This window comes from Aotus nancymaae, unplaced genomic scaffold (genome assembly GCF_030222135.1).
Source record: "Aotus nancymaae isolate 86718 unplaced genomic scaffold, 86718_ANA_hifiasm-v0.15.2.pri h1tg000029l, whole genome shotgun sequence".
Taxonomy (NCBI): domain Eukaryota; kingdom Metazoa; phylum Chordata; class Mammalia; order Primates; family Aotidae; genus Aotus; species Aotus nancymaae.
In genome coordinates this window covers 60473963-60499682 of record NW_026988442.1, presented here as the reverse complement: position 1 = coordinate 60499682, position 25720 = coordinate 60473963, and the positions used below count along the sequence as shown (strand labels likewise).

Genomic DNA, 25720 nt, shown 5'->3' with positions numbered 1-25720 from the left:
TAGGGTTGTCCCTAGACTTCTCAACCTATTTCAAGCAATAAAAAAGTGGCAATTTTGTGATTATAGTACTAAGTGGTGGGCCTGTATTATGGTCTGGCTCTCTATATGTGATCAAAGTGTATATCAGGGTGTGCAGAACATGAAGATGCTCACCACATGTGCATTGACCAAAGACTTATCAAAGCAAATGAAATACAGAGGTGCTAACAGACTCACTACACAGAGATCTATCTAGATACATGCGTGTTTCAGACCTTGACGCTGACATGAAGAGTCTAAAGTTCACATTTATAATTCTTCTTGACTGAGGAGTCAGTTTGTCTGAAAACATCATCCACCTGGCTTACCTCACTGATCTGGACAGCATTGATCTTTGCCTGGATTACTTCCGGGGTGTCAACAATGCTGGTGAATTTGAGGGCCTCTGGCTTTATACGATACAACCTTTCATTCAAGAGATTCTGGGCATTCTTCACTCTCATCACTTCCACAGAACCCTCTGGCAACCATCCGATACCCTTCATCCATTCCAGGTCTGATTTGTACAAGTTCTACATGAAGGAGAGAAACACAGAGTGGGGAAGGGTCACAGTTGCCCATAAGAGTTTGATGCTTGCAAACCACACATCACCTCTATTTAAATCAGTTAGGTGGCTAATCTCATAAAACTCAAGGATCAACACTAAATGTTAATATTTTTTTGGCACACATGAGAGAAGTTTAGAGTATCCTGCAGGAATTGGAACAGGGCTCACTCACAAGTGACACTTGGTGAAATGACAACCAGCAATGACACCTAACTTTGTATACCTGGATTAGTTTCTACACTCACCACTTGAAGTCTGCCTTTCATATACCACTGGGAATAACATCAGTAGGATTTTAGGAGGAAAAGAGCCTTAGATGTATGCATAATGAGAAAAAAACATACATACCTATATCTATATCTACCCTGCCCTCTATCTCTCTCTTTTTCTTTCTGTGTCAAGTAAACATGAAATCCAACATTTCCTTATACTTACATCTACTTCTGAAATATACATCTGATCTTGCAAAGGTAATGGCTCAGAGCAGCTGCAACTGAAATTTTCTACCTAATTACATAGAATAAGAGACTGATTTTCATCTTGGTGAATAAGGTCCCGCTACCATAAGAAGGAGTCCTCTATAAGATAGAAATGTTTGGGGAAAACTCTGCTACCATAAACTGTACAGAATGTTAGATTCTATTAAGATTATCATTTAGATTATGCCTCTGGGGAATGCACCGGGATTAAACACACAAATACACATCTCCCTGGTTCTAGTGACAATATACTCACATCGCTCTGCAGGTCGTAGGCTTTCCTGGCCTGGATCACATCATTCTGATCTGGCAGACATGTCCACTGGTGCAGATAATTGCGATAATCAATATCGCTAACTAGGACCTGGCATTTCTTGGCTTGAACAATTGACATCATGTCCAACGGTGTGTTGTAAATTCCTTTAGACTTCTCATAAGCTTTCTTATATTCTCTGTCACTCTGGATCTTGGCAGCATGTATAGACCATACCAACTTGGGGTCATCTTGTAGGGTGCGGAAACCCACGTGGTGGCCCAGTTGCTTACGATAACCTTCTTTGTATTTGTACTAAAGTTGTAAGAAATCAGATAAAAAATACATATGGAAATAAGGTATTAAGAGGGACTTCTTTAAATGGTTTCAGAATGTTTTCTTAGCCTTGGTATAAATTGGCTCAACACTGGTAGTCGTTACATATTTCAGTTCACTTTAAAGAAGTTAGGTAATACTATTTTAGGTAGTTTCACAGAGGACATGAGTAAATCAGGAGGGAGATGGTATGGTGAACAAGAGTAATAAAAACAACAGCTAACATTTACTAAGTAATTACTCTATGCCAGACACTATTACGACTACTTCACATGTGTTGGGTAGATCCATATGAAACTACCATGTTTTTTGGTCAAAAATCATTGACTAGTGGCAATTACAGTCACAATTAATCCTCACAATGTGTCTATGAGGTAGATACTATTATGAACATATATTCCAGATGGGGAAAACAAGGCACACGTAATAATCTCCATCACCAACTTTCCCTGACAAGTGCAACATTAGGTCAAATGATCTCCTAAAAGTACTGAAGGAACCTTAGGTGGGGAGAGGTCATATGTGCATGGTTTTGGAAACAGGTAAGAAAGATGCATGTTTCAAGGATGGAAAGCAAGATTTTTGGCTTGAATCAGAAGATAACAACAAATGTTCTGTGGACAAGAGTTTCTGTCTGATGAGTGTCTTAGGACTAGTATAAGACGCTTTCTGCTTCTTTCCTATGTTTGGATAACATAGGCAAGTTTGAACAGAGAGAGAGAAAACTGGGAATGAAGCAGGGGGTAATGTGATAATGTGGACCAGCTATGGTTATGCAAAAATGAAGAATAAGGAGGAAGAAACAACTGGATACATGAGACAAAAAGCAGAGAAGAACTCAGATAAAGGGAACAAGGTGGCTTAAAGAGTTGGAGCTGTGGGGAGGGTGGATTTGGTAGCATAACTATTTTATTTTTATTTTTTTGCGACGCAGTTTCACTCTTGTTGCCCAGGCTGGAGTGCAATGGCACGATCTCTGCTCACTGCACCCTCCGCCTCCCAGGTTCAAGCCATTCTCCTGCCTCAGCCTCCCAAGTAGCTTATATTACAGGCTCCCGCCACCGCACCCAGCTAACTTTTTTTTTTGCAGAGACGGGGTTTTACCATGTTGGCCAGGTTGGTCTTGGACTCCTGACCTGAGGTGATCCGCCCACCTCAGCCTCACGAAGTGCTGGGATTGCAGGCGTGAGCCACCATGCCCACAAGTAGCATAATTATTTTGACCACTAGTAAGTTTTAAACTTAGAATTAAATGAACTTCAAAAGATTACTAAGAGTATTCTACATAAGCCTCCAGTATAAAATCTTGTATATAAATGTGATATCAGTCTTAAGTCTTATGTGAAACTATTATCTGTGGTTTACATTTGTGGAGAATGTTAGAAATATTTTAGGGACAAAATGACATTGTATTGGGTCCTGAATTTTCCCAAGAATTTCATACAGACTCTTCATAATGTTTTATTTCTACTTTGTAACAGCATCAAAGTAAGTTTATACATATACCTCATCTATGCTAACTTTAATGTTTTCCATTCCACTTTAATATTTTCAAGTAGAGAAAGCTTCTAGCACAGGATGAGGTGCAATTATTTGCACAGATTTTTTTTTAAACACAAAATTCTTGAAAAATAGTCTTCCTGCTTGCTTTATAGAGGAGAAAAACTACAAGGAAACAGAAGGAAGCATACCTCACTGGCAATTTCTCTGGAGGCTTTGGCGTGCTTGATTTCAATGGCGTCTGCCCTTATGTCGTAGCCTTTCTGCTTGGCCTCGTTCCAGTCTTTTTGGTAGAGTTTCTATAGAGGGAAAATATAGGTTTGTTTACACGAATGGGAAAATAGGCAAATATACTCAAATATATGATAATATAATTCATAATATAGTCAGTATAAGAACAAAGCATTCATTTCTGGGTTCTTTTAATTGTTGGCTATTTCCTTTGTGGTGTATAGGATGCTTCTGGTTAAAATTTTAAAGCTAAACGCCAAACTCTATTAATGTTTGAATATTTACATCCATTACAATATGGTATGCATTTGAAAATATCCCACTGCAAGTACATGGAACCTAAGGATCAATGGGAAAGCCAGAGAACTTTATCAAGGTACCAGAGAGGATCTGATAAGATTTTTCTACCCCCAGTTTTGCCCTTTGACTTTTCAGAAGTTTCTGCTAAAGCGTTGTGACATAGATATCATACATCACCTACTGTTTGGATGTAATTTAAAAATGGTCTTTTGTCTTTCCTATGGCCTTGAAATGTCAAATGAAAAAGTCCTGGATCAATTAAAAAACCCAAGATGATAACAGAGACTGTTAAGAGTGAAGGAGGGCACCAGAAGGATTCAGGTGTTCCAACTCCTGCTGTCTAGGCACTCAGCCATGTATCTAACCACACATTTAAAAGAGAGAAATTCCATTCGTATTGCACTGGGACTGGTAGTTCCAGAGAAAATGTCTAGCACCAAAAGCCACAAACATTCCAAGGTAGGTAATTTGTCTGTTACAACACACTCCATGAGCAGACAGATATTGCCCATAAAGGCTTTTGCACTTCATGTTCATGCCACTTACATTGCTGATTTGCAAGGCATTGATTTGGGCCTGCAGCATCACCGGAGTATCAGAAGGAATGCTGATGTTGGCTTTATCTTTATTCCAGGCTTCTTGATACAGTTTCTGTGGAGAGAAGGGAAATAGGAAATCAATATCTGAAACATTAAGCCTTAGCAACTATTCAATCTGGAAAAACGCTTTTACATATGTTTGTAATAGTTAATTTTATGTGTCAACTTGGCTGGGGCACAGTACCCAGATATTTAGTCTAACATTATTTTAGGTGTTTCTGTGATAGTATCGTTAAAATGAAGTTAACATTTAAATCAGATGTGGGTGAGCCTCATCTAATTAGTTGAAGACCTTGATAGACAAAATGAACCTCCCCAGCAGATGGTCTTTGGGCTTGAATTGCAACACAGCCCTCAGTCTCCAGCCTGCTGGCCTACCCTGCAGACTCTGGACTTGCCAGCCTGTACTATCTCATGAGCCAATTTCTTAAAGTCTATCTCTGTGTGTGTGTGTGTGTGTATACAAACATACACACACATATCCTATTGGTTCTGTTTCTCTAGAGAATCTGGACTGATACAATGTTATATTATTTATTATGTAGCATGACACTACATGTCTTAGTATTTAATATGAAGTCAACAAATATTTGTGTTCCTGTCATGGAGTGACATTTTTATTGCAGTGCTTCAAAGTGTATATGTGTGGTAGAAAAAAAGCCATGTTGGTGTTTGTCAGAGTTTTATTTTCAACGTATCTTCACTAGTGAAGACATTCTTTTTTTTTTTTTTTTTCAAAGTCTTGCTATGTCACGAGGCTGGAGTGCAGTGGCACGATCTTGGCTCACTGCAGTGTCTGACTCCTGGTTTAAGTGATTCTCTTGCCTCAGCCTCTCAATTAGCTGCAATTATAGGCACGCACCACCACGCCCAGCTAATTTTTGTATTTTTAGCAGAGACGGGTTTCACCATGTTGGCCAGGATGGTCTCGATCTTCTGACCTCGTGATCTGCCGCAAAGCACTGGGATTACAAGGCATGAACTAGTGAAGACATTCTTAGAGTTGCTCCTCTCACTAAAATTCTTTGAAGAAGTCTAGTCTACATGCTCAGTTTGGGTGGTATCATCAGAAAAAAGAATCCAGAACCAGGAAAGCTTGATAGTAGGATGGTTCTTACCTCACTTATTTGCAGAGAATTGGCTTTTGCCAGGACAACTTCTGGAGTGTCGACAATGCTGGTGAATGACAAAGCTTCTGGACGTGTCCTATATAGTCTTTCATTCAGGAGGTCTTGAGCAACCTTCACTCTGTTCATTTCCACTGAGCCTTCTGGCATCCAACCGATGCCACGCATCCACTCCAGGTCTGCCTTATATACATTCTATAAAGATATCAGACAAAAATACCATTTCAAGTGTTAGACATACTACCCCTTAGCTGAAAAATAAAGCACATGGGGTTGAAGGGAGGATAAGCGGAGATTGCACTTCCAAAAAGTAAGACCTGAGATCTCACATGATTCAGGGTTTTTAATATTGATGACAGAAGTAATTTGTAAAAACATAATTATTTATACTAGCCATGAATAATAATATATAGTAATAATGCTGCATTCCATGATATAGTTGATATTTCCAAAAATTTTTAATTGAAAATTTTTAAGGGAAATTTTGCTGAATCAAATTCCATTTTAATCCTGTGATAATTGATCCAAGGAAATGCTGTTTAGTGTTTTGGGTCTAGCATAATAGTAGCAATTCTTTTAAAAACATTCAGATGATTTATATCTGTCTGAAATATATTTTCATTGCCAGAAGCTACAAACGACATGGAAAAAAAAAGTCTAAACTAGGCTGGGGAATAAAGGACATGACCTCACTAATAGAGATGACCTCATGTCATCTCTATTTTTGCTTCTCACAACGCAACTACTAAAGATGGATTTTATATTAAACAATGTAAATGGTACCCCCCCAACCCTGCCCTCAGGTTCGTTCAGTACACAGCCCAGGGGCTTGTCCACAGTGGCACTGATAGGACAATTAACAAATCTACATCTTCCCCTTCCCCCTTTCCCAAAATTCATTTTACGTACATCACTCTGCAGGTCATAGGCCTTCTTTGCTTGGATAATGTCGTTTTGATCAGGCATGCATGTCCAGTAATGCAGGTAATTGCGATAATCAATGTCACTGACCAGCGTCTGACATTTCTTGGCCAGCAAGATGCCCAGCATGTCCACAGGGCTAGAGAACTTGGTCTTCCACTTCTGGAATTCCTTCTTGTACTCCCTTTCACTTTGAATTTTTCCTGCATGTATGGCACACATAATCTTGGGATCATCTTCAATGCTCTGGGCTCCAATGTGGTGGCCTTTCTGTTTCTCATAGGCTTCCTTGTATTTGTACTAAAATGCCAGAAATACAAGTGTAGACATCCCATTTTAAAACCATGCTCATGCTGACAATTACAGGTAACATGATATGGACAAGAATTTTATATTACAAACATTTTGGCATCTCTGAACTATTACTTTTAAAAGTGATGTTTTATATCATTATAAAAATAATTATAATGTAATCATGTACCTTCATTGGTGGAAACTTTTCCTGCAGTAACTCTAACTATAATGGCAAAATGTATTTTTATTCTCTGTAACAACAAAGGGAAAGGTCTTGGGAGGTAGAAGCTAGGACTGGAAGGTACACGTGGCAGTAACTATAGAGTGTGGTCTGCCAGCCACCCTCTGGGTTGTTCAGCTTGGTGGAGACCACAGAGAGTTAGATGGAAAGTACTCACGTCACTGGCAATGTCCCTGGAGGCCTTGGCACTTTTGATGGAAATAGCATCAGCTCTCAGATCATAGTCCTTCATCTTTGATTCATCCCATCCCTTGGTGTAAAGTTTCTAGGGAAGAGATAATAGATGACAGAAAATAAAAGCGTTTGAGGAAGGTAATAGGCCAATTCCAGAAATGAAATTGTTAAGGTGGAAAAAGCATTTTAATTATTCTTAGAAAGGTTTAAGCAACGATTAGGAAATCTCTTACTTGGCTGATATTGGCAGAATTGCTCTTGGCCAGCAGGATTTCTGGGGTGTCTGGCATCACATGGATGGAGGCTTTGTCAGCATCCCAAGCTTCTGTGTATAAATGCTGCAGGGCAGGGTGGGGTGGGGTGGGGGAGAGGGAGAGTAAGAGCTTTTCTTAAAGCCAATCACATCATTACAGTTGTTAACAAATTTAACTCACATTTAACTATAAAATAGCTCCTTCTAGTGCTTTTGGGAGGTGAGGGAAGCAAAAGGGTCATGGGGAAAATAAAACATAACAATATTTAAATAGCTGTATAATGGTTTCATAATTAATATGAAGCAATATAATGGTGGCTATTATTAATTCTTTTCATCCAGTGAATCACAAGCTTATTCAGACATCCAGAGATGGAGCTCAGTTATAGAACTATGAGACAGTAGAAATCCCTAGACTTCAGAGTCCATCCCAATTGCAAACCCAACTCTACTATTTCCAAGCTGTGTGATCTTGAGAAAGGTATCAGAGATACTCCTCACATTCCTCCTTTCTGAGAGGGGGGTAATCATTCTTTTTTATTGAGTATTTTCTGAAGATGATCCATAACATATATAAAATGGCCAAGTCATAGCAGATACTCAGCTATTTTTCTGGTGATTCCTATTGCTGTTATCATTGTGATTGCTGTCGATGGATGTGGTATAAAAGAGTTTCTAGAGTCGTATACCCCAAACTCTAGAGTTTGCTGTCTGAAGCCACTTTCATATTCTGCACTGAGCACTCAGTTGTACTAGCCTAATGACTGGAAGGCTGCCAGGCAGGTGAGGGAGAATTCAAGTTCAAGTCAATCTAAAATATGCATACTAAGGGCTGACTCATTGGATAAAAATAAATAGACTGATAGAACTTTGGATGAAACAAATGATCATCTATCTTGTGTAATAAAACTGAAAGCAGAAGTAGCAGCTAGATTTCAAAAGTGTATTTCCGTAACCTAATGTGGAGGAGCAAACCCAGCAACCAATTTTAATATATACCAGCACTGTTATGAAACAGTATGTGTTTCACAGCACTCAGAGTGAAATGTAAATGGCTTATATTCCTTACCAGATGGCTAAAGACACATCAATGACCTGAGTCTGCTCTGCCTAGGAGAATGTGCAAGGAAAGGTAATGTATTTGTGATGTCTCCAGGTCACTGCTCAGAAGAGTGGGTGCATCACTCCAGGGGAATCACCCCAGGCTCTGTTCCCACATGCACATAGAGAATTAGGGGGCAGGGTGTTGAAAGAGCATACAGGGTCACCTTGAATTCAAGCAGATTCTCTGTTAAAGGCCTACATGAGAATCAGGCCGAAGACATCTCCTTTCTCAGGGGACCCTTAGAGAATTTCCTGCTTTATGAACCAAATCTGTGGAAGGTATGTTTCTGGCAACAGGAAACAGCTGGAGACTCACCTTGCTCATGGTCAGGGCGTTATTCTTTGCGAGGACAATTTCTGGAGTGTCTGTAATGCATGTGAATTTGAGCTGGTCTGCAGGCTGGCGGTACTTCCTTTCACTTAGAATTTCTCCAGCTCTCTTCACCTTCTCAACCTCTACAGAGCCAATGGGAACCCATCCGATGCCTCTCATCCACTCAAGATCAGATTTGTAAATAGCCTGAAAATGAAATAATGTTAAATATTTATAGAGTAACTGTTTTCAAGTTTCTTAGAAAAATTGTCTCAATATGTATAATCCATTTTTAAATTTCCATTCAAAAGTTATAATATGTCCTATGAGTTAGACACATAATTATAATGCAATCAATTCATTTGGAAGATTAGGTTATTTAAAACAGGAATTCTTAACCTGGCATCAGTGAACTTGGATAGAAAAAATATATAACATCCTCATTTTCATTAACCTGTAACTGAAATATAGCATTTCAATCATTATAAGTATAAGCAATAGATTACAGTAGTATTGCTACTACACCTGACTTTGTCAGCTATAGAAATCTCAGATCTTTTTATGTCCTATTATAGTTTGATACAGTTTGGTTCTGCATCTTCATCCAGATCTCAAGTTGAATTGTAAACCTCAATGTTGGATGAGGGGCCTGGTGGGAGGTGATTGGATCATGGGGGTTGACTTCCCCTTGCTGTTCTTGTGAGAGTGAGTTCTCATGAGATCTGGGTGTTTAAAAGTGTGTAGCACATCCCCCTTTGCTCTCTCTCTCCTGCTCTGCCATGTGAAGATGTGCCTGCTTCCCCTTCACCTTCCACCATGATTATAAGTTTCCTGAGGCCTCCCAGCCATGCTTCTGGAACATCCCATGGAACTGTGAGTCAATTAAACCTCTTTTCTTCATAAATTACCCAGCCTCACGTAGTTCTTTACAGCAATGTGAGAACAGACTAATAAAGAGAGTTGTTGCTGATGTCTTGAAATATTTATGCTTATCACTTCTTTGAAATTAGTTATTACAGTCACTGCTAGAACTTTTTACTTAATGTATTAATAAAAAGCACATTACAGGTTTGGTTTAATACTTTGATAATGATATTTCAATATGATTGGTTTTGTTTGAAACTAAATACATATTTTATTTTGTGCATTTCAGAATATTATCCTAAAGAGCTGTCTGTAGGTTTCACCAGACTGTGGAAAGATTCTATGGCACAAAAGAGTTAGAATGCTTTTCTAAACCTTGACTAAAGATTGTTAGAGCCACTCACATCACTCTGCAGGTCATAGGCCTTCCGAGCTTGAATGACATCATTCTGATCAGGCAGGCAGGTCCATTCATGCAGGGGGTGCTTGTAGTCTATGTCGCTTACGAGGATCTGGCACTTCTTGGCCAGCACCACCCCCAGCATGTCCACTGGGCTGCTGAACTTGGTCTTCCACTTCTCAAAGTCCTTCTTGTACTCCCTGTCACTCTGGATCTTGGCTGCATGGATGGACCACAACATCTTGGGGTCATCCTTAATGTTCCGGGCCCCAATGTGGTGGCCGAGCTGTTTGCGGTAGCCTTCCTTGTACTTGTACTAAAAAAAGAAAAGAGATATGAGTCTAATGACAAGAACATCTTATATACTCACGTTTCATAGGTTCACACACACATTGTTTCTTTTTCTTGTCCCCATCACTATTGCAAAGGGGAAAGGTGAATACCATCAACTCTATTTTTAAAAGTCAAAATCTGAACCTAGCAGGGGTTTAGTGATGTGTACAGTCACACCACAAGCAGGTGGCAGCATGAGCCTAGAATGAAGAGCTTCTTGTTCTTAATATTTTCTTCCTCATTATACTACATTACTTAGTTTACATTTGATTCCTTAACAAGTAGAGGTAAATATATTATACAATCTAATGGAGCATCTACATAAAGACATGGTTGTTTTCCCAAAACTGTTTGATATTAAGAATATTTTAGAATATTTCTCTTATTAGAACTTATAATAGACATCTCAGTCAAGGATATGTGTTACATTTGATGGAGTTTATGTGCCGCCAGGAAATGGCCCCCTTATTAGCCTGTCAACATCACTGAGCTTTTACTGTGAGTCAGTTTATCTACCTTTAAGATTCAAGAATAACACATTATGGTGCATTTCACCATGAAACGATTATGGTGTGGGCTTCTCCCGCTTAACAGCAAGAAAAGTTTTGATAATAGGGTGTGTATCCTGAACCTTGGCAAAATGAACTTCTAAATTGATTGAGATCTGTCTCAGATAGTTTTTGGTTTACAGAAGGAATGAAGCATATATGTAAGGCATGAGGCCCTTCCAGAGGAGGAGATGTCTGGATTTGAGTCCTAAGTAGGCTTGTTGCAGAATGAGGACACTAGGCACCCTTAGGAGGTGTTTCGCATGTGAAGAAAAGGAGTAGAGAAGAGGCAAGTGGGTGCTGAGAAAAAGCTTTGCTTACTTCACCATCTGTTCCTGTGTCCAGTGAGGGACATCTCACTAATTTGGAGTTACAAAGGACAAAACAAATCTCTAAAACATATCCATCTAGTTTTCTTTTCACGCCAGAATAGACAGAAGTAGTAAGGAAGAATTTACATGTATATTGGCTGTTTCCCACATATTATTTAAAGGGATTAATTTAATCCCTTTAACTTCACAAACATCTAGGTCAACTGCTGCTCAATTTCCTATTTTTTTCTTTTTGGAGACAGAGTATCCAATTTCTGAGGCTCAAAAATATGAATCCATTTTTGGTGTCCATAAAAAACTCTTTTAAAAATACTATGTCTCTATTTTTGATTGACTGACAGGTATATCGGGTCTAGAATTTCGTGCTTTTCTTTTTTCCATTTATAATTCTGTATATGGGAAAATCACTAAAGGGAATTGAGACTTGTAGGGGTAACTAAATTTCTGGCAAGAAAAACTCTAAAAGCTTTTGTTTCTCAACATCTTTGAGTAAGAAACGTCTTTTCCAAAAACATCCACTTACATCGCTAGCAATATCTCTTGAAGCCTTGGCTGCTTGGATTGGAATGGCATCCAGACGCAAGTCATAACCTTCCTTTCTGGACTCTTCCAAAGCAAGTTTATAGAGTTTCTGTAGAAAAGAAAGTAATTATTCATTACTCCTTCCATAAAAAATGAATCTGTTTATTATTATATTTTCTCTGTCCTCATTTAAACTACAGACATAATCCACAAAGTCAAGCATTAGGATGGGTTTATAGATAGCTTTGTCTCATGGGTGCTTAAGGATTTTTAAGGCAAATGTTCCAAACTTTGGGATTTTTATTGACTTGCAAATTTCAACAAAAAATGTAGGGGAAAAATGTCAACATTTGGTTGACAAAATTTTATTTGCCAAACAAACAGATGTAAAAAAAATTATTTATTGGCCACGCGTGGTGGCTCACACTTGTAATCCCAGCACTTTGGGAGGCCGAGGTGGGAGATCACTTGAGGTCATGAGTTTGAGAAGAGACTAGCCTGGCTAACATGGTGAAACCCTGTCTCCACTAAAAATACAAAAATTAGCTGGGCATGGTGGTATGCACCTGTAATCCCAGCTACTCAGGAGGCTGAGGCAGAAGAATTGCTTGAACTTAGGAGGCAGAGGTTGCAGTGAGCCAAAATTGTGCCACTACACTCTAGTCTGGGTGACAGAGTGAAACTATGTCTCAAACAAAAGAAAACAAAAACAGAACAAAACAAAACGCTATTTATTATTGTCATCATAATATAAAAGACAGGCCATCTTAATACTAAAGAAGGACAATATTTTAAAATGTAATCATTTAGTTTTATGAAAAACAATGCCTTGTGCTTATTTTTTCTTATTTTGCTGTGGACTATTAGACAATGATCCATTTGTGGACTGGGATTTCAGGATCATTCCCCTTATGAAAATGTTAGTTTGGGGAGAGATGCCTGGAAAAATGTTTGCAAGTTAACATCGAATGATTATCAGAGCCTACTGAAGCAGCAAAATAATATGCAGCTTACTAACTCAACAGATTCCAACCCACTCCTTGCCTGCTCGCTAGCTGCTGAAAAAAATAATGACTTGCTATCCACACTGACCTGTAGAGGGAGGCATTAAAAGTATAATTCCTACGGGAATATTTATTCATAATCATTCAGTTCCTGAGAGCCCGTTAATAAAGTGGTAGCCTACTTTGTGGACCCACCACAAAGCTTAAAATTGAATCAAGTGAGAATTGTTTCTTCTACTGAAAATGGTAGTTTGGAATACGTGTAATAAATTAGTCAAAACATTTTCCTAAGAAAACGGCTACAATAGTTCATTTTCTCCTTTCTGTTCATTCCAAGATCAACAGTTTACTCACATCACTGTAGTTTATTCGGTTGAGTTTGGCTAACATGATTTCTGGTGTATCAGGCATGACATGAATAGTTTTCTTGTCATTGTCCCAGGCTTCAGTATACAAGCGCTACATAAAAAAATCAGAAAAAATATTTTGGTGTTCACAGACTTTATTCTTCTGATTATGTGCCAGTCATGTCTCTTGTATTCAATATAGAAATAAAATTATTAAAGCTGCATGAATTCCTTACCTTTGTTTCTTATTAAAACTCCTTCATGAGTCTAATACTTTAACTGTTAAAGGGCTTGTCAGTTATGAAAAGTATAATAGGATTGAAGTATTTAAAATAATTTCTAGGAAAGAGTTATAGCACACATTATTTTTTTTAACAACCTACTATTCCAATCAGAAGCACACAGTACTTTTAACATTGGTTTAATATTTTGAGGTATCACTAAGTAACTATGGCATTATAGTGGAAAAAATCATTTTAAAAGGTATCGTGATTCTTATTATAATCTTTAAAATGCAATAATGCTCAGAATTTTTACAATGTTCTATGGTAACTTTCGTTATCTAACAGTGAGGATCGAAGACTCACCTTATTCATGTTTATAGCATTGCTTTTTGCCAGCACCTGCTCCGGAGTGTCCGTTACACTGGTAAATTTCAGTGTGTCTGGAGGCTGACGGTAGATATTATCACTAAGTATTTCTGCAGCTCTCTTGGCCCTAACAACTTCCAAGGAACCAATTGGAACCCAGCCAATGCCTTTCATCCATTCAAGGTCTGACTTATACAAATTCTGCAGATGAACAGATAAGAAACACATTTATTAATTAGCATTTCAAATTCATAGTTACAAAATGGGTTACCCTAGAGAAATACAAAAGTACTGAATAGATAAGATTCCCAGCATAGTCAGTCACTCACTACACACATTATTGAATCCTAACACTACACACATTATTGAATCCTAAGCGTATTTTTTTCCTGAGCATTTTTTGGGTACAGAGGAGTACACCAAGAATGGTTTTTTTAAAGTAAAAGACACGGTCCTGCCCATGAGAGTATTACAATATTTTTAAACAGGAGCGGGCTTTCTTAGCCTTGAAAAATGTATTCTAATAGCTCTAAATAAAACCACATACTCAGACTGATGATGTGTGAGTACTGCAATAAAAAAATTCTCACTGTTATTTCCATCTTCAAAAATCACAAAATTTCAAATGTATAAAGGAAATGTGATGTTGCAGAGAGATGTTTGGTATTTACCTAATTATTCATTTTATTTTACTCTCAATAGGACATGATGAATAAGTATTAGATGACTGGACTGGTTTTAAAAAACATATGAATGACAGAATTTTCCCAGTAGTAGGTATAAAATGTAAATTAAAATAACTTAGCATAATATGCTTTCCCTCTTACTATCTCCATACTACCCTCTGCCAACACACACACACACTTTTTACCTCCTTTGCCAAAAGTCTGCAGTGATGTATCTTTAAGGGTTAAATTTCATCTGATTCAGACAAAGGAAGCCTGAATCCCTAGGAAGACTTATACCTGTATAGAATTGATAATATTTACCTTATTTCCTGTCCTACAGATAACTTTTGGAGAAGAAAACAAATTGTAGTACCTCCAGTGGAAAGGTCCTTTCCAATACCTAATTGTAAATTGTTTGAAATATACAAACAAATTGCACTTCATTGACACTAGTCAGAACCCGCAGACACGTTTCAGACCCACTTTTAACACTCAGAGCTAATAGCAAGAAAACTCACATCACTCTGGAGGTCATAGGCTTTCCGTGCATGAATGATGTCATTCTGGTCAGGCAGGCAGATCCATTCATGTAGAGGATGTTTATAGTCCACGTCGCTGACCAAGGTCTGACACTTCTTGGCCAAAACGATACCAAGCATGTCCACTGGGCTGCTGTACCTTGTCTTGTATTTCTCAAATTCTTTCTTGTACTCACGGTCACTCTGCACTTTGGCAATGTGGAGGGACCACATTATCTTGGGGTCATCATGTACTGCTCGGGCGCCAATGTGGTGACCCAACTGTTTACGATATGCTTCTTTGTATTTGTACTGAAAGAGAGAGTCCAGTAAATAAGGAGGAGGCACAAAGGGCCATTCCCTGTTGTTCTTTCTGTGGTGGTGCTTTCTATGAAATCTTTAAGGCAACAGAGGAGTTTCACTGGTCATGCTGCTCTGATGCTGCATATTGGACTGTTGTGTTCATTGGCACATCCCCACAGAACAACTTTACAATGGTTCTTTTACATATGCTAGAGAATTATATGTTGGCAAAAAGTGATATAAAGCGAATACTGAAATGAAGAACCCATTACAGTAATAAACCATGACAGTGTCTCAGAAATCCGTCATGTGAGTGAGCCTATTTAAGAACATACCTGGAGTGTGTGTTTACATGGATCATTAAACTATTCTAGCGTAGTCTGAGAAATAATTTCCTCTTCACAAATGGTTTGGGAGGGTTAGTTTAAAAATAAAAAAATATCTGTTATTTAATAGGTGGAGAGTTTCAGTTTTACAAAATGAAAATCCTGGAAATCCGTTGTACAACAATATGAATACAATGAACCCTACCAAACAGTATACTTGAAAACGGTTAAGATGGTAAATTTTATATTACATATCTATTTAATCAGAATTTTAAATTTTAAAAACCTATAAAAATGGACAATTTTATTACTCTTGGATTAATTTTTAGGATGTCCAGGCATATGTTTACATTTTTAGGGTAAAGAAATACTGATTCTGCGCACCCCATGGCAAGAAAACTTTTAATTTTTTTTGCTATCCTATGTTCTTTTTCAAGTGATGGGGCAAATTCAGTTAAACCTCCTTCTTTTCTGGCATTTTTGCCTTGGGTATGTTCCAAGGAGAGCTTCTGAGATTCTGTGAGTAGCACAGCATACATACATCTAACTTTAATTGAGGCACTCACTCCTATTGAGCAAAGATCAAAAATAAGGAGTCAAATGAGCCACATTCCAGTCTAGGCTATGCTTCTGTGATGCTTGTGATCTTGGCATATTATCTGTATCTCAAGCCTCAATATATTTGCCTATGCACTGAAGGGAGTTAAGGTGGATGATGACCAAAGAGACGTCCAGCTGTATTCCCCGTGTGGTTGGCGTGATGGTAAGAAATGTTAGGGCTTGATCAACTCTTACATCACTGGCAATATCCCGAGAGGCCTTGGCAGCCACAATGGGAATGGCATCACTTCTCAAGTCATAGCCTTCTTTCTTGGCTTCTTCCATGGCCTGACGATAGAGGCTCTGAGGAAAGAAGAAGTAGCTTTTAAATACAGAATTCACATTCACTCGAGAAATACAGTCAAAGGAAGACCACTTTTGGATGCAAAACTACACTAGTATATTCAGCCTTAAATCAGAAAAAGAACTCTTACTTTCTGTTTATCCTTGGATATTTATTTAAATGAAAATTTCACATTCAGCAAGTTTTGACATCACAATCTCTCTCTGCACAAATCTTGTAAATTTGATACATTAAATGAACAGCTCTTAGTGTGTTTAGATTGTTCACTACTTGCTTTTCTCATGAAACAACCAAGAAATATTGATTTATTTAACTCCAAATTTGAATTGGGAACATTTTTACTAGCAGAGAATAGTATCACATAATAACATATAATTATACTACCACTAGGAGGATGTGCCCATAATAAAATTTAGTACTGAACTAAGGATGTATCACTCTTTCTGAACTCTGTTAATGTTGATTTGCTCCCTCTTTATTATTTCATCAACTATTAGAAGTTGTTAGCAGACATGAGGGTAGCAGGTATCAAAGATTTAGGAGTCAAAACTGCAAAACAGATAAAATTCTATTTATTAACTTCTGTGAATTGAGAAAGCACCACCACTGTTCAATTTCTGTGGCAGGACAGACGTACGCAGAAGACAAAACACAAATGTTACATGGGAATGTCATTTGAGAACCAAATCATCTATACCAATGGTTTTTAGCCCTTTTTGTTTGTGAACCAGTGATGAAAATTTTGACTGATTCTGTATCCTCTTAACAAAAATTTTAAATAACTTCAAATATCAGTATTCAATAAATCAAAACAAGATAAAGATACAGTTTGATAATTTTTAAACATAAAAAATAAAAATTTATTGGCTCTCTTAATGAGACATGACTTGTAGGAGCTCATGGTGGTTTGATTGAAAAAGTTTTGATGGGCAATAATGAATTAAGTTTCCTGGTAGAGTTTTGTGGGGTTTCTGTTGTTGTTGTTGTTGTTATTTTGTTTGTTTTTTGAGAGAGTCTCATTCTGTTGCCCAGGGTAGAGTGCAGTGGCACAATCTTGGCTCACTGTCTCTCAGATTCAAGTGATTCTCATGCCTTAGCCACCCAAGTAGCTGGGATTACAGGTGCATGCCACCACGCCCAGCTAATTTTTGTATTTTTAGTAGAGGTGAGTGTTGCCATGTTGGCCAGGCTGATCTCAAACTCCTGAACTCCAGTGATCCTCCTGCCTCAGCCTCCCAAATTGCTGGGATTTCAGGCATGAGCCACTGCACCCAGCCATGTTTGGTAGAGTTTTAATACTTCCACACATGCATCACAGTAACTACTAGGATAAGTATAACTTTTTTCTTTTTTTAAAAAAATGAAATCTTTATATTATCATACTTAAATATTTTAATATATGTCAATATTTTAAAATGTATTCTTTCTACCTTTTGCAAAACTTCAAATCTACAGAAAAGTTATAAGTTCTAACTATCTAACTTATTAACATTTTTGCCATATTTGCCTCCTCTGTTTCTGTTTATGTGTGTATGTATTTCTTCATTTTACTTATTATTATTATTATTATTATGTTCTTTTTTTTTGAGATGGAGTTTTGCTCTTGTTACCCAGGCTGGAGTGCAATGGCGCGATTTCGGCTCACCGCAACCTCCGCCTCCTGGGTTCAAGCAATTCTCCTGCCTCAGCCTCCTGAGTAGCTGGGATTACAGACACGCGCCACCGTTCCCAGCTAATTTTTTGTATTTTTAGTAGAGACGGGGTTTCACCATGTTGACCAGGATGGTCTCGATCTCATGATCTCGTGATCCACCCGCCTCGGCCTCCCAAAGTGCTGGGATTACAGGCGTGAGCCACCGTGCCCAGCCTTATTATTATTTTCAATTGTTGAACTGATTAAGAGAAAACTGTATACATCATGGCCTTCATCCTTGAATACTTTATCATGTATCTCCTAAGAATAAAGATATTTTATGTAACCACAATATATGTATCAGACTCAGGAAATTTAACATTGATACAGTATTACTGTCTAGTTCTATTCTCTTTTATTATGAAATATACAGTCAATATTCAAATTTCATCAGTTGTCCCAATAATCTCCTTTATAGCAATGTTGTTTTCCTATGCAAAATTCAATTCAAGAGAATGAGAAGCATTTAGTTCTCTAGTTTCTTTCTTCACCTTCAAACCATGCCTTTTTTGTTTTAACATGAGATGAGAGTGACTATGAAAGAAGTGGGATGCCACTCGAACTGTAGGGGCATTCTTGGGCAGATAATTTAGAAGAGTGTGGGTATGGAAGTTGAAGCTATGTTAACTGATTTGTGTAAAATGATCCATGCCAGATTCCCCCTTGGAAGGCCTCTGTGTAACCTCAAGGGTGGTAGCTGAGGTTTGAAAGCAGCTCATCTATATCCAAATACAGCCTTGAGATCAATCTACGATTGAATAATCTTTAATTTCGTTTTCTCCCTTTCCTCTTTTACGAGGTTTATTGAGTTAGATAAAGCAGACACAGTACCAGCAGACAGTTCTGGAAAAGAACTTAGAAACAATGTATGGTTTTAAGGGAAAAACTACAACGATCTATGGTGTTACAAGGCTTTATCATCCCTCTACTGTTCAGTGTACTTTTCATTGCTGAGGCTGTGTAAAGACAAAATCTTAAACGTAAGGAAAATCCCTAAAAAATGTGGCACAAATAATTAAAACTTTATTTTTATGCCCCATTCTCAAATTAGATTGAATTAAGAATACTGGACTAGTATCTGGACTTTAAACATGTTACAGAGGCATTTAATTTTTTAAAAAATATTTTTATGACTTAAGACTCTTACAGGGTCATTACTGTGTTTAATAAGTAGATTATTAAGATGTGCCAGTTTATAGTTTTTTCAAGACAAGATTTTACAAGAAAAGGCTAAAGTAAAAATAAGAATCAATGTACTATCTCTGAGATAAATTCCAGAGGGAATTTGTTTTTCTTCATAATTTCTATGAATGTTTCTTTTGAAAGTGGAAGGTCAAATACTTCAATTATGTTTTTTTCTTTAAGAATAAATGCCCTTGTTTTAAAAATGGTAGAAGTGGGGAAAAAATGTGCTTCAATCATCTCATGGCTTCAGGCCAAAAAATAGAGTTCTTTAATTCTTTCAACATTTAAAAAAAGATGCAGTGCTTCGAAGGAGAGCACACTTTTAGCTATCATCAGGGATATATTTTAAAGCTTGTTACTTAAGAAAACTAGAATAGGTAAATGAGAACTTAAGAGGAAAAAATAGATGGATTTGCTTACTTTTATGGAATGAAGCTACCACAGGCAATGGGTTGAGAAGAGATTCAAATGGGCCATTCTGAAATCTAATCTTAGATTCCTCAGGGAATCAACATGATCATTCAATTTTATTTTTATTTTTTTGTGTGTATTCATGGGACATGAGTGTGATTTTGCTACATTAATACATTGCACTGTGGTGAAGTCAGAGCCTTCAATGCACGATCATGCAATTTTAAAGAAAGTAAATCCAGTTGAAAATTTTAGAATTAAAAAATAGTCCAATTTCCTTGCAGCAGTCTGAAAAAAAATCTACCTCAATTCTCCTAATGTAAACAAATGAGAGAGGCTTAAGAGCTTCTTTACAATCTGGAATAGAAATTACCTTTATCTGCTGAGAAGATAACCCAACTGAGAAGCTCTGTGGCCAAGAGAAAATGGCCCACTCAAAAGTGACTGAAGCCAAGGCCAATCAAATATTTATAATCAAGCTTGTCATTTGGTCTGTTTTATAATGCTGGAGAAAGCGAAATCATACCCTCTTCATTTTACTGGTCATGATTATTGGATCTAAGCATGCCTCCTCTTTAAGGCTTCATTATTATAAGCAAAAGTAATTAATATGGGTAAAATAATAAATTTGGTCATCTTTAAAATCAGTAAATTTTCTAGTGCTGTCAAACTGAAGAAAACTCTGCCTTTCTTTCTAAAAGAAAATGAAGACACATAAACATGTTTAAAAAACTAGTATTCTTCTTGAATCAACCATATAAATTCTTGACTTTGGCAAGAATAATTGAGCAAAATGCTATTTATGCAGCAGTATTTCTGGACTGCAAAGATATGCAATGACAAGTTTAGCAAGGATGGAGATAGTTCATAAAAGAATGTATTTTATTGTTCTCAGGCCGTGTGAAATAGGCGAATTTAAGCATTCTCATTTCAGTTCTTGTAAACAAAGCTCAAGTTATTTTGAGCATATTAAATACACCTAATTTTCATGGTGAGTTGAGTGTAAAGGAGAGACATTAAAGTTCATTAAACAAATATTTTGCACCAGGTTCCACACTGGACATATCAAATATTTTACCTCATTTAGTCATTCTTTAAAAATTCTTTAGGATAGGCATTTTAATCCTACTTTACAGATGAGGTAACTGAAGAAAAGAAACTTGCCAAACAAATTTTGAAGCAAGTACTACATTGATTAACAGCTAGAATTATTTTTAATTACAATTATGTTTTAGTCATTAATAGTTAAGATATTTTCCCCTCCTAAAATGAAGATACTTTTGTGTCTGTCTCTCTCTCTCTCTTTCTCTCTCTCTCTCTCTCTCTCTGATCTATCTACCTTTCTATCTATCTATTTTTTAATACAATGATATGTATGTTCAAGATAGCTTAGTTGGCTTTTTATGCCATTTACCCTAACTGGCTTACATAAGGATTAAATCCATAATTCTGACCTTTTTACATCAGCAAAAAAAATCCATGTGGCCAGACCAAAGAAATAAAACAATCTTACCTCACTATAATTTATTTTATTTTGTCTCGCCAACATGATTTCAGGTGTATCAGGCATAATATGGACTTGGGTCTTGTCTTTGTCCCAGGCTTCTGTGTATAAGCGCTGTGAAGGATAAAAAGGTTAATGAATTAGAAAAACAGTTTGTCATAAACACGAGTTTTCAATTAAGAAATCATGACAAAATTAAGAGGCAGCTTTCTTGCTGTCTGTGCATGTGCTGTATGTTAACATTCTTTTCAACCTCTGATTTTACAATATACTTATTGTAACAAAATTTAAATGTATACTAAGATATGAAAAGGACAATATATATGTGGCATATATAAAATCAAACACACACACACGTGTGTTTGGTAACCCCCCACCCCAATTAAATTAAAAACAAGTATTTCCCAAGCATATATTCACATCCATATTTGTACTATGGCTATATTAACAAATCCTTCCCACAATTTTATTTCTTTGATGCTGTTTATTGTTGGTTAATTAACTGCAAATATACCTAGATATGCTATCTCTAGATTTCTTTTTGATAAATATTATGAAGATTTGCATCTTTCTTTCTTTTTTTTTTAATGAGACAAGTTTCACTCTGTTGCCCAGGCTGAACGCAGTAGCACAACCATGGCTCACTTCAGCCTCAACCTCTCCAGGCACAGGTGATCCTCCCGCCTCAGCCACCCAAGTAACTAGGATACAGGTGTACATCACCACACCCAGCTAATTTTTATATTTTTTGAAGAGACAGGGTTTCGACATGCTGCCCAGGCTAATCTCCAACTCCTGAGCCCAAGTCATCTGCCACCTCAGCCTCCCAAAAGTGTTGAGATTATAGGTGAGAGCCACCATGGCTGGCTTGCATCTTTCTTGTTTGTTCTGTGCTTACCTAGATATGTATTCAGCAAGAAAGAAAACTTCATACCAAACCATTAACTCTTATAGACTTCAAACAATTTGAACCCAAAATAGCTGTCCTATTCTTAACTCTGACTATTTCACAAGAGATGTCAAAGCAGAAATGCTCCCATGTATTGTTATCTAACAGAATACAGAACTCAACTGAATCACTCTACATTGGATAGCAATTTAACTGGATTAAACAAAAGAGACTAACTTAATTAATAATAGGTATCTTAAATGACACACAGCCCTGACTTATTTTCCCACAAATTGGGGGCTCACCTTGTTCATGTTGAGAGCATTGTTCTTGGCCAACACCTGCTCTAGGGAATCAGTGATGCTGGTAAATTTCAGCTTGTCCGGAGGCTGGCGGTAGATGTGATCACTCAGTATTTCTGCAGCTCTCTTGCACTTGACTACATCCACAGACCCAATGGGGACCCAGCCAATGCCTTTCAGCCACTGGAGATCAGATTTGTAAATGTTCTGGAGAGATTAAACACAAAAGTAAGTATTACTGAAGTTGTTTTAACATGATTTCAAAAATAAAAAATTAACACTAGAAAAGCTTGGGTAGTCGAATTTCATGTATATGTCCTTCAATACATGAAGGCTGAATTGAATATAGTCTCATGGTATTTCTTTCTTTCTCTTCAAAAAAAAAATTAAGAAGAAGAGGTGCCTAAAAAATGAGCAGAGACTGTCATCCCTTCTGAGAGTTCTATCTAATCCTAGACCACTGTCTTAGTATTTTTATAAATTACTATCATGAACACAGTTACATGGATCTTAAGTACTCACGTCGCTCTGGAGGTCATAGGCCTGCCGGGCGTGGATGACATCATTCTGGTCGGGCAGGCACGTCCACTCGTGCAGGTAGTTCTTGTAGTCCACGTCGCTGACTAAGGTCTGGCACTTCTTGGCCAGCACCACCCCCAGCATGTCCACTGGGCTGCTGAACTTGGTCTTCCACTTCTCAAAGTCCTTCTTGTACTCCCTGTCACTCTGGATCTTGGCCACGTGCATGGACCACATCATCTTGGGGTCATCTTTAATGTTCCGGGCTCCAATGTGGTGGCCGAGCTGCTTGCGGTAACCATCTTTGTATTTGTACTAAAATAAAGGTGGTCATTTCAAAAATAAAAATGAATAGAAAGGCTTAGAAGTCTCATTAATTTAAAACTTTATTATTTTAAAATTGCTAATTCTTGCAGAGAAATGAAAGAATCTGATGATCACTTTATCTCCTCATCCTAAATTCTGATTAGACTTTACAGCACTAATCTAATGGGCAGTAATCTAATGGAAGTCTCATAAATAGCCTAACAGCAACAGTCTAATAGGAACAGTCCAGTGAGAAGGTAAGCCAAACTACATGGTCCTATGGCTTGTAGACATTCAGTCCTTAAAAATAAAGGAAGCTACACTTTCCAGAAGATCATTTGGTAATGTGTACTGCCGTTTCTTCATCTTGGGCCCATGAAGTCACTAACCCAAAACTCTTACATATGATTTTGAGACTGCTATTCCTGAGTCCACAGATAGTAATTTAACCCTCCACCACCATCCGACCTACCCACACTCCCTCCCAAATCTGACTTTGCTGACTTTCACTGGGGCACTGACTCTCTAAAGTGGACTGGATTATGTTTCCATCCTACAAGCCCTGCTCTGCTGGAGATCAACTTTGACTGAGGTTTGTTTGGGATTCCTCAAGTGAGAAAATGGAATGTATGTCCACAAAAAAAGCATTGTGTTGTTGGTGGTGGTAAGGGGTAACTGGATATTTTCTATTTCAGATACCACACCACACAAATATTTACAGAAGTCTGAATTTTCAGCTGGGCACAGTGGCTCATGCCTGTAATCCCAGCACTTTGAGAGGCCAAGGCAGGCAGATCACCTGAGGTCAGGAGTTTGAGACCAGCTGGCCAAAATGGTGAAACCCTGTCTCTACTAAAAATATAAAAATTAGCCAAGTATGGTAGCAGGTGCCTATAATCCCAGCTACTCAGGAAGCTGAGGCAGGAGAGTCACTTGAAGCATGGAGTCGGAGGTTGTAGTGAACCAAGATCATGCCATTACACTCCAGCTTGGGCGACAAGAGCGAGACTCTGAGACTCCATCTTAAAAAAAAAAGTCTGAATTATCCACCAAATAACCCACCTCTTTCAGAGATGGCAGGAAGAGAAATTATGTTCACCATTTTGTTGTTTTCCTCATCTTTGTGTCTTTCTGTTTTTATTTTAAAAGAACTCAAAACAAAGCATTTAAGATAATTTTTCAAAAAAAAAAAAAATGAGCTGGCAAAAACATAGAGCAGATTTGAGGAAAGGTGGATTTTCCTACACTTGGTTCTATCAGCTCTCAATACATGTAACTAAGTTATTTTTTAACACTTCTTCTGCCATTTTCTATTTTCTGTAATGCTCCATGCTCAAAATATGGAGATGAATTTCTCATAATTATAGATATGAAAAAATGTAGAATCACATCCAATTTTATACTGAATTGAAGAATACTGGTTTAGGTCACCCTCTTCCTCCCTGGGACATAGATACTAAAGTCTTATGAAGCTTAAAATCTAAGTTTTTTCAGATGAAAAGCATTTATTTTAGAAAAATAAGTCAATAAATGTGCTTAAACTGGCCCCCAAATGTTATAATAGTAATGATCCTGCCTCTTCACTTCATCCATCCAGGTAAATATCAAGGGTGTTAGTACTTACGTCACTAATAATGTCCCTGGAGGCCTTGGCAGCCACGATGGGGATGGCGTCACTTCGCAAGTCGTAGCCTTTCTTTTTTGCTTCTTCATTGGCAAGTTTGTATAGACTCTAAAGAAAGAAAGCCAAAAAGTTCAAGCAAAAGGTTTGACATCAACAATTCAGAGATTATTAAGCGACGTATATAATAAAATTTAAAAAAGGATAGGAATTGGAAACAATCCAAGTTTCTGGCAATATGTAAAGGAAATAAATTATATTCTACCAAAAATACTATATAGCATTAGAAATAAATGGGACATATCAATGAACATTAATATGTATTGATATATTAATTTATTGTATATCATTATAAATGTTATACATAAATATTATACACATATCAGCATAGATTAATATAATCTAGTAATACAGATTGATGAACAAAACAGCAATCCATATATACCACTAAGTGGAAAAAAAATGGCAGAACAATGTTTAATATTATCCACTTATGTGTATAAATATATTTTTATTCCTTTATGACCTACAATTTGTATGACAATCATGTAATATTTTATAATGCTTAAAAGATAAGACAAATTAAAATCTAAAAAATATAGTTAACAACTACAACACAACTTTCTAAATTTTGGTTATATCATATTAGTAAACCAAGTGTCTATAAAACTGCATTTTACTTTTTAAAAAGTCAATAATCAATATTGTTGATAAAGAACAGTTCCTTCCTCATGCCTAAGGTTTTCTTTCTATAGGCAAAGCTCAATTATTTTAACTGTGGCCTTTTCTGTCCCTTTACTCTCTGCCCTGGAGAGGTGCAGTGATTTACTGATGTATCTAATTGGTAGGGATGGAATTAGTGGGCATGCTTGGCTCAGCCCTGCCCTTCTCCCTCTAGGAAGGAGCCTGGTATCCTCCT

The 25720-nt window shown here is 37.3% G+C and overlaps 1 protein-coding gene across 22 annotated transcripts in view; it reads right to left on the bottom strand.

Annotated features, from left to right (window-relative positions):
* Positions 1-25720, bottom strand: part of NEB (nebulin) — a 217142-nt gene that overhangs the window by 93493 nt on the left and 97929 nt on the right. For all 22 annotated transcript variants that reach the window (XM_064382783.1, XM_064382770.1, XM_064382772.1 and 19 more), the window contains exons 68-86: positions 24805-24912; positions 22878-23189; positions 22359-22562; positions 21174-21278; positions 16263-16370; positions 14839-15150; positions 13650-13853; positions 13070-13174; positions 11713-11820; positions 9981-10292; positions 8716-8919; positions 7276-7380; positions 7026-7133; positions 6322-6633; positions 5404-5607; positions 4233-4337; positions 3347-3454; positions 1323-1634; positions 348-551 (exon numbers count right to left, since the gene is read on the bottom strand). In XM_064382783.1, the coding sequence (XP_064238853.1) occupies positions 348-551; positions 1323-1634; positions 3347-3454; positions 4233-4337; positions 5404-5607; positions 6322-6633; positions 7026-7133; positions 7276-7380; positions 8716-8919; positions 9981-10292; positions 11713-11820; positions 13070-13174; positions 13650-13853; positions 14839-15150; positions 16263-16370; positions 21174-21278; positions 22359-22562; positions 22878-23189; positions 24805-24912 (3540 nt within the window). The remainder of the gene's footprint in view (positions 1-347; positions 552-1322; positions 1635-3346; positions 3455-4232; positions 4338-5403; positions 5608-6321; positions 6634-7025; positions 7134-7275; positions 7381-8715; positions 8920-9980; positions 10293-11712; positions 11821-13069; positions 13175-13649; positions 13854-14838; positions 15151-16262; positions 16371-21173; positions 21279-22358; positions 22563-22877; positions 23190-24804; positions 24913-25720) is intronic.